The sequence below is a fragment of the Malus domestica genome, chromosome 11 (assembly GCF_042453785.1).
Source record: "Malus domestica chromosome 11, GDT2T_hap1".
Lineage (NCBI taxonomy): Eukaryota > Viridiplantae > Streptophyta > Magnoliopsida > Rosales > Rosaceae > Malus > Malus domestica.
The window spans coordinates 9,721,194-9,731,230 of NC_091671.1; the positions used below are offsets into that span (position 1 = coordinate 9,721,194).

The window sequence follows — 10,037 nt, forward strand, 5'->3', positions numbered from 1 at the left end:
AACACTTTCTCCCACAACCATCCCACCAACCAAAACTTCAGTAGCACCATCTTCGTTACTAGCGAATACCTAATATTAGCATCACATCAACCCATTCACTAGATTTGTTGGTCCCCATTGGAGACTTTCACGTATGGTTCCAAGTACCAATTTTGCCCTTTCCCTTCACATATAACTCCAATCTCTCCACCAAACCCTCAACCCCCGTACTACAAATCCCTCTTCAAAAGCCGTACAGATAGCTAAGTAATAGCTCTCTAGCTAGTGCAAAGCGAAACAATATGCCAACCTTTCTCGACCACACCGACCGAGCCCGAGCCATGTGGCTAACATGCCTAGCCTCTGCATTCCGTACATGTCTTGCTTGCACCATAGTAGCCCTAACCACCCTCTATGGCCCACAATCTCTCCAACGCCAAGTAGCCTTCCCGGCATTCTCTTATGTCACAGTCCTTCTCATTGCTCCTGATGCAACTCTAGGGCACACACTTTGTGGCTTTTGGCTCGGGCTCTACGCCACAGCACAAACTATTGGGCTGGCCGTGTTGAGTCTGTGGCTGATTGGGCCGGCCCGGCTTTCGACCAGCACGACCGCACTGGCGGTGGGGCTTGCTGCATTTGTGGTGGCTCTGCCTGAGTTTACTCACTTGGTAACCAAACGCATGGCACTCGGACAAATCGTTATTATGTATGTTATAGCTTATATAAATGGGGAGCATACAGATGCTATCATGCACCCTGTCCACGTCGCAGCAAGTACTGCAATTGGGGTGTTGGCTTGTGTTTTGGCTTTGTTGGTTCCCTTCCCGCGCCTTGCTTCTCGAGAGGTACTTGTAATTTACATACATCTGTGACCATTCGCATTTTGTTGTATAAAGTAAATATTCAATGTGTTTGAATATATTTTGCAGGTTGAACAAAACTCAGAGCTACTTGCCAAGAATGCTTCAGAAAGGCTCAAGATCTTTGTAAAGGCGTTTTGCGCAGAAGATAGTACATCAGCACTTGCATCAATTTCTCAAGCAAATTCCATGGCTTCCACGGCAACCAAGCTTTTCCAAACTATCAAAAGCCACCAAGTAAGTAAACCTTATGCATTAATTGCAAAACAATAATACATGCATGATGAATTAATAATGTGCATATAGTTTATAACATGATTCAACAAAGCTGTTTGGACTACATTCTCGTACCATATATATCGTGTATGATTAATCAATATAGATTCGACTTTCTTATACAAATGGATCTAACCTCTTTTAGTAACGTGTCATGTAACTTTGTGGTAAAAGTACGTAGTTCACGTAGGTACTTCTCAATAAATTACCTTTACAAATCGGTCTCTCATTTCAAGTTCGCTGATTAAATCGGAATATGTTTTTCTTCCGTCCAGGAAAGTATGAAGTGGGAGAGAGTTCCGCTAAAGTTATTTTCGAGACATGGCTATGTAAACCCAGGAGATAGATTGCAGGGCTTAGAGATACCCTTTAGAGGGATGGAAATGGCATTGACCTGCATTCCTTCATTTCCAGTTATGGTGGTGAATGGAGAACTCAATAAAGATGCTCTACTTAGACTAGTAGAGCAGCACATGAGCCTAAACTTGAGCCCACCTTGTGATTCAATAACTGTTCCTGAATCAAAAGCAGAAAATGTTAGTTTCCTCCAGACACTTCAAACCATCCCAAATATCCACCAAGATCTACCCCCAATTTTCTTTTTGTTTTGTATCAATCTCCTCCAAGGAAAATTATCATCCAGAGGTAGTATTGTACCTGAAAAATTATTGGTTCACCAAAATGAAGGAGCAATTAACTCTTCCAAACAAAATGGATTGTATTTCACGATATGGAGTAACTTGTCCACCAAGGTAAGCGGCAAGAGGCTTATAGCAGCTTTCAAATGTGCACTCTCCTTGGGTCTTGCCGTGTTTTTCGGTCTGAAATACAGCAAAGATGATGGTTACTGGGCAGGACTCCCAGTAGCAATCAGTCTTGCATCAACCAGAGAAGCAACATTTAAAGTTTCAAATGTTAAAGTACAAGGGACTGTTTTAGGAACTGTATATGGAGTTTTGGGCTGGTTTCTCTTCCAAAGGTTTTTGTCAATGAGACTTTTATGTCTGATTCCTTGGTTCACTTTCACCAGTTTTCTCCAGCGTAGCCGAATGTACGGCCAGGCAGGAGGCATTTCAGCAGTAATTGGAGCTGTACTAGTTTTGGGGAGAACAAACTTTGGTCCTCCAAGTGAATTTGCCATAGCCAGAATCACAGAAACCTTCATTGGATTATCGTGTTCGATTATCGTTGACCTATTATTGCAACCCACAAGAGCTTCTGTTCTTGCAAAAGTTCAACTCTCTAGGACTCTTGGGACATTGCAGGAGTGCATCAACTCGGTGAGTCTTCAATCAGGAAGAGTCAATTTGGAAGAGAATCAAAAGAGACTGAAAATGCATATTGAAGAACTTGGGAAGTTGATTGGAGAAGCTGAGGCGGAGCCCAATTTCTGGTTTTTGCCTTTTCATAGTGCTTGCTATGGAAAACTCTTGGGGTCTTTCTCCAAAATGATGGACCTCCTAGTTTTAAGTGCTCATGCTGTGGAATTTCTTGAACAAAACTTCCAAAGATTTGAGGCTTCATGGAAGGACATTGGCCATGCAGTGGATGGTGATCTTGAAAGTTTCAAGAAAATGGCTGACTCTTTGATAACATTTTTCAAGGAGGTCACGTCGATAAAATTAATCTCAGTTCTTGATCAAAAGAGTGATATAGCGCATGATCTTGAGTTGGGAAAATCTCGAGCCCCGAATATGTTTGGGGTTTGCAGTTCAGAGGATGAAGAGACAGATAAGATTATAAGCTCTTATCTCCAACACTCAAAGGAAGTTGTAGAGAAAATTGATGCTAAAAGTGAGGAGCTCAAGAGCCAAATGGTTTTGAGTTTAAGTGGTTTAGGGTTCTGCATGAGTAGTTTAATAAGAGAAACCAGGGAGATTGAAGTGGGAATCAAGGAACTTGTTCAATGGGAGAATCCCTCAAGCCACATTAGTTTGTATGAAATCTCTTGTAAGTTGTATGATTTAAAGAAATAATGTGCCTATGGCCGCTTGCATGCACTATCATTAGTAAGAGCAAGTCCACCCTAAGGACTTTGCGCCAGCACCTAGCGCATTTATCCACTCAAGTGAACAGTAATATACTAGAGTGAACAGTAATAGGCCAAGGTATCTCCACCCCTAAAAAAATGCGCTGGCACCCAGCGCATTTATTTGGTGTGTTTTTTTTTTAAGTTTATTTCGGATAAGATTTTTAACCAATTTCGGATAAAATTTCAAATAAACTTTAAAAAAATACACTAAAATAAAATTACATAAACTCATCAAATAAACTATAAAAAAAACACACTAAAATGAAATTACATAAACTCATCAAATACACTTTATTCTTCAACCACAAACTTTATTCTTCAAATACACGATGAAGATGAATGTAGGGATGTATGGTTTATATGGACAAAAAAATTAAGGATGAGCTTTTTGGTATTTTTTTTCACACAAAAAGTATATGAAAGCTTTGGTAGAAGGTGTAGAAAATATTGAAATGTGGCGTAAGGTGGAAGATGAAGGTTAGGTATTTATATAAAAAAAAAAATTTAAAATTTTACTGTATTTTTAAAAAAAAAAATTCTGTATTTTTTTATATTTTTTAATTAATTTTAATGTAGTTAATTAATCTGGACCGTTGGATTTGAAAAATATTCAAATCCAAGAGCCCAGGATCGGCCACGTGACCAACACCAACAAATGGCCCAGCTTCTTGGTCAGCCTATTTTGTGCTGGCCCAGAGACCAGCATGGGCTGGGTGCCAGTTTGTTGCGCGGGCTGGAGGACTTAAACAGGATGCTGGGCTTCTATTTGGACAGGGTGCTGGGCAAAGTCCACTCCGGTGGACTTGCTCTAAGAGAAATGACAAATTATTCGTTTGAAGTGTTTTTGTTGAATTAAGTCATCAATCAGTCTATTTAAACATAAAAAACTAAACTCACTCACTACCAAGGATTTAAATATCGAAAATATCGGCGAAGTTTTTTTGAGTTACCGATATTTTAACAAGTATCTAATGAGTTTTCATCAAAATATCGTGATATTATCGATAATATCTATAATATCGCGATATGACATCCAAAAATTCTTAAAATTTTCTGAAAAGTCTCAATTTTAAGACTAAAGGGATTCGAACCCCCTCCCATTTGAGTCCTTAACGCCTTAACCACCATATCACTTACGTTGTTGTGATAATATGCTACTATATTTATATATATTGTTTTGTTTTGAATTCTTTTTACAAGAAACAAATTTGCACATATTCCAAATTTTTTGTGGTATTATATTTTAAATTGTGTCAATTAATTACTTAGTCAATGGCATGTGGTACTAAGTCACTCATGTATCTTACCATGCAATGTATAAAGTGTAAAATATTGTACTAATTCATTATATATAAATGATTATGGTGTGTTTAAACTTCTTTCATTAATTACTACATATTTTCTACATTCACAATGTTTGCCAGCTCGCTATATAATCAACTTAAATCAGTTAAATCCATCATGCAATGCATTTCCTTCCAATTTTTTGTGATAAACTAATAGATAATTGACTAAAAAAACATCCTGCAAAGTTTCAATAAAAATTTCCAAGTTTTTCTTACAATTTCCGTGGTTTCCATGTAATTTTTATCGATATCGATATTATCCCGATATTTCCATCGATATTTCCGTGTTTTTGGACTACCGATATTTCCGATATTACCGATATTTTTTTCCTTGGTCACTACTAAAGGTGGATTTTACTGTCAATCTTATATCATGCATGAAATTGCAATCATTACATGAACGTACCCTAGTTTTATCGCGACTCAAATTAGAATGGTCAGATTAAGTGATGAGTTTCCCATTAAAGATTGCAGGCGTGCCATTACTCGGCTTGGAATAGCTGGTGAAGACAATTTAATATGCCAAAAATAAATGACTTTTAATCAAAACGACTGTGCTACAAGAAAAGAAACATCAACACATCTAAGTTCTTAATCTCAAATTAAATCAACCAAGAAAGATATAAATACATAATTTAACAAGGTGAATGGATCTCACCATCGATATGATGTAATCACGGAAAATTAAGCTAGATGGAAGACAACCGCGCTCGCCATAGAAGTCAAGCAGAATGACCTAGTTGGGGGAAAATTGTGGCTGGAACTCCTTCATGGGGACTTTTGAATCTTATATATATATATATATATATATACACACACACACACAGAGAGCTTAAGGGGAGGGATCCCCATTTTTTGAAAAAAATGGGGATTAGGTATGGGGCCCACTTCACATCAAATTTCAACGATCCGAACCGTCTATTTTGTTAGTCTCGATTCATAGATCATCCTTGCAAAATATTAGCTAAATTGGAAATGTTTAAGACATCTAATTGGGTTCAAGGAAATGAACGAATACTTTGTTATATAAAAAAATATGAAATTTGATATTGATAATTAAATAGGCAAATGGTTTCGGATTGAATTGAATTTTTGCAAGGATGATCTATGAATCGAGACTAACAAAATAGACGGTTCGGATCGTTGAAATTTGATGTGAAGTGGGCCCCATAAGCTCTCTATATATATATATATATATGATCAATCAAGAACCTTCAGCATAATCTCAACATCAAGCTGTCTAAAAAATTAACAATGTTGGTGGATCTCAACGTCAATATAATTTTCAAATCTCACTGTCGATATGATTTTCAGTGCAGCCACAGAAAATTAAACTTGATGGAAGAATAATGTGGCCGTCTCCAGGATGACCCCATGGGGAGCACTATGACTGGAACTCCTTCGAGGGGAACTTTAGACAGATGATCAATCAAGAACCTTCGAAGCTGCACCCGTCCGAGATCAATTGGTTATGCCTTTGTCAATTCCGTTGCAATTGTCACTGGTTGCCAACTTCAACTCCGTCAATTTTGTCGAAATCATATCACCGACGAAGTTAGCGATTAGTAGTGGGTAGTTAGAGATTAAGTTACAAATTCGGGCTGGGTTCTGAGAACGCTTGGAGCGTGAAATATCAATTTGATAAGTTGGGGTGTTAGGCAAATGCCACTTTATCGCAGCAGCGTAAAACAATTATGTTTATGCAGTTTAGTGTGGATTATCGATCCCCACTAACAACTACTTAATTTGCTGAAATTTTACTTTTGTTTTCTAAAATTGAAGGAGAGAGGAAGAGTGAGAGAGAAGTGAGAGTGAGGAGGGAGGGAGATAGATTTGTTTTTTTATTTTTCATTTTTTTATTTTTTTTAAATTAGAGGTGATAAAATCAAATGTAGGTGAGATCTAAAAAAAAAGCAAAATTTAGTTTTGTGAAATTACGTTATTATCTTTAATTTTTTTTGTTGTGATAGAAGACAAAAATGTCTTTCCACCCTCTTTTGGTTGATGAAGAGGGTTTCATAATGGATGAGGATCCTCTCCGGATCCTATTTATGGGGATCCTAGAGATCCTCACATCCTAGCCTTTTATCATACATCATGCGGTCAGTTTTTGTTAATCACTATTTATGTTTAATTTTAAATAATAAAATTCAAATGATTTATGATCACACGATGTATGATAAATGACTAAGATGTGAGAATCCCTAAGATCCCTACAATTTGGATCCAGATGGGATCCAAATCCTTTCATAACATGTAGTTTAGATTAATAATTATCTTTTTAAACCCATCATCATCTCCTCCATTATAAACGGCTTAAAATTCATGGTCCAATACGCAAATTAAAACTGTACAAGCACAATCACGTTAAATAATTTTATTTACTAACCATTCAATCAATTTACAAATCATACCCTCCATCTTTGATGCGCCCCTGCATTTTCTACATTATGAGAAAAAATTGGAATGAAATTTATCAAAAATAAGAACGAATTAGAATGCAACATTCCTATTACAATGTTTACTAGAAATTATTATACCGACACGCGGTATGTCTCCCTCGTGTACCGTTTTATTAGTTAAAATAATACCACAACTAATTTTCATCTAATACAAAACGTGAAATTATATTACGTAGCTTGTATTGATATCAAATAATAATTTGATTTCTTGGTAATAGAGCTGAGGCAAACGGTCTGTTGCTCGTTCCTCGCAGACAACTCTAAACTGTTAATGTGAAAATTGGCTCAATTTAGAGATTCTTGATTAGAGAGTTGAGCAAAAAATTTGATTCTCACAAAAAACGTTGAACTGTTAATGTCTTAATCGACTCAAAGTCTCAAATTAGAGACGAGTGAGTGTATATAAGATCATGAATACTCATAAATTATAACACAAGTTATTTACACCATTTGCTTTTAAAAGAATAATGTTAGAAAGATTAAATTTGTACATCAAGTTTTGAAAACTATATGACATGAAAGTTTATAATTGGCTTATTACTTACACGTTGATAAATGTATTTATTCTTATTAGTGACATGTCATTTAGCTTTCAAATTAAGTCTCCAAAATTTGATCTCCCTAACATTACCCTATAATTATGCCTCATTCACTATGCAGTTGGGCTTCATTCACGTAAATGTTTGGCATTTTCATTATAATGAGAGGTTAAGGATGTGTTACAATGAGTTGGCATTTTCATTATCTTGACCAACATATATTCATATATATATATATATATATATATATATATATATATGTGTGTGTGTGTGTGTGTGTGTATGTATAAAGCCTTTAAGGGAAGGGATCTTTATTTTTTATTTTTTTTTTATAAAAATGGGGATTAATTTTGGGACACCACATCAAACTTTAACAATCCGGACCGTATATTTTTCAAGTTGCAAAATAGATGATACATGAATTTTTGCAAGGATGATACATGAATCGAGACTTACAAAGTAGATGATTCAGATCATTGAAGTTCAATGTGGAGTGGGCCCTACACCTAATCCCCATTTTTTGAAAAAAAATGGAAATTCCTTTGCATAAAGGGCCTCTATATATATATATATGTTTGCTAGCTTATCAACAAGATATATGGTGATGCAGCATGAAGCTGAGGAAAAAATTTAAAGGACTCCGGACATTAATTCAACATTAATCGGATTAATTCAACATTAATCGGATGGCAACTCAAAGGTACGATTTTTATTATGAAAATTAAAACTACGTTCTAAAGGTTGAAATGACATCGGATGACCAAAATATATCATATGTCACATCATATCAGTGAGTTTAAACTGTAGCGTCGTTCCCTTTCTGAAAAAGTATCATGGGCCCAAATCAGAGCTCAAACGTCAAATCTACAAATTCCTACTGCATCTTTTTACCTTCCAACGGTCCATTTCCTCTTCAATCCATTCGACTGTTTGTTCTACATCATATGGTGTGACAAGTAGGAACCTACAAATTTTTTATTGGAACTTTTCTTTCTCTGTCTTGATTACATGTCATAAGGTCTCTTAGAAATGGTTTGTTTAAGACATTTAGGTGACCGAATAGTTCCACTCATGCACTTGAAATTGAAGATTGCAAAATTTGGTACACTAAAAGATAAGAATAGGGACTGGAAATTAGGGCCGTCTCTGAGATTTCGGGGGTCCTATGCAAAATTCATAAAAGGGAACTTTCTTATAAGTCATCTTTTATATCTCAAATAAGATCACAATAAAATTATAGTAAGTATGAACAATGAAACTTGATAGTCCGCAATGCGTGTACGTCTAGCGATTTTTTGTGACTCATTTTCTCTTGATTTTGCCCTGTAAAGTATGAAAGAAAAAAAAAATCATTATAGATGAGAAATACCCAAATCTTCAAATTTCAAGTCAATATACTTAAATGAGTAAATATCTTACTTTGATCGAAGTCTACATCACTCTGATCAGTTGAATTGTCTTCATGATTCGGAAGTTTCTCTTCAATTTCATAAATTTATAAATTAGGGTTTAATAATTTGTGGGAAATATAACAATGGGACGAAGAGAGAATAGGAAGTAGACTGGGACACTGGCGACAACGTCTGGAATTCTGACTTCTGGTGCTCTGGTAGTTTGGTGTGAAAGAAGAAAAAAAAATGGGAAACAGCGATTAGACTTTGGCGTGAGAGAAGAAATTTGAGTCTCGAAATTGTTTGCCTCGGTCACTGGAGTTCTCCACTTTTAATTGATTAGCTTTGCCCCTTTTTTTTTGCTAGATTAGCTTTGCCTTTGTTAATTATTATTTTATATAATTTGCGTACAGATTTTAAGTAGTAGTCTAATGGCTTTTGGGCCCATCAGGTTTTTATATATATTTTTTTTATTTGATTAGTATTTCTATATATTATAATATTATTTTATATATTATTATATTCAATAAAAATATATTTTTGGGGGCCCCCAAAATTTTGGGGCCCCCCAAAATTTTGGGGCCCTGTGCAATAAAACTGGTTGAACTCCCAAAAGTCGGCTCTGCTGGAAATGAGGTTTAGGGTTTAGGCTAATACACAAGTATCACTAGGGATGAGTCTATATTATACTATATATTTTTACCCTAATCTTAGTATTTCTTTATTGATTATTTTAGTGAGATTTTGATACTTTGAATTATATTTCTAATGTAGGACATTCGACTTCTTCTTGAGCGTAATGTAATCAAACGGACGAATTTTGGAGTGATTCTAATTGAAGGATGTTTGTGAGTCTTTCAAGTTGATTGTATCAAAGTTTCAAATTTTTTTACCGAGCAGTTTGACCGTGGCAATGGAATAAAAACCCAGCGCGCAGTTTTTACACATTGACGTTTTTTGATGGTTTGGGTATTTTAAAGGTTAAGATAGCATATTTTTAGGAAGATTCCTTCTGAGGATTTGTTAGGGACGTCTCAAGCTTTAAAAATAGACCTTTTAGGACCTAATCGGAGTTGATTTGGTCGGTCAAAAATATAATTTTTTTAGAAGTCCAAATTTTAGTTCAAATAAGAAACATTTTATTAGCTA

The 10,037-nt window shown here is 35.6% G+C and overlaps 1 protein-coding gene across 1 annotated transcript; it reads left to right on the plus strand.

The window, feature by feature from the left end:
- The first annotated feature begins 201 nt into the window (after positions 1-201).
- Positions 202-3,172, plus strand: LOC103421286 (uncharacterized). The gene is made up of 3 exons (XM_029088576.2): positions 202-827; positions 912-1,079; positions 1,394-3,172. Exons 1-3 carry the CDS (start codon positions 282-284, stop codon positions 3,092-3,094), a joined length of 2,415 nt encoding a protein of 804 aa, XP_028944409.2. The 5' UTR covers positions 202-281; the 3' UTR covers positions 3,095-3,172.
- The last annotated feature ends 6,865 nt before the right edge of the window (positions 3,173-10,037 follow it).

Bases quoted from the DNA above. Each gene is read 5' to 3' on its own strand.
- LOC103421286 (XM_029088576.2), top strand. From the start codon at position 282: ATGCCAACCTTTCTCGACCACACCGACCGAGCCCGAGCCATGTGGCTA. The intron at 828-911 runs GTACTTGTAATT...TATATTTTGCAG, and splicing joins CGCGCCTTGCTTCTCGAGAG to GTTGAACAAAACTCAGAGCT. The intron at 1,080-1,393 runs GTAAGTAAACCT...TCTTCCGTCCAG, and splicing joins AAACTATCAAAAGCCACCAA to GAAAGTATGAAGTGGGAGAG.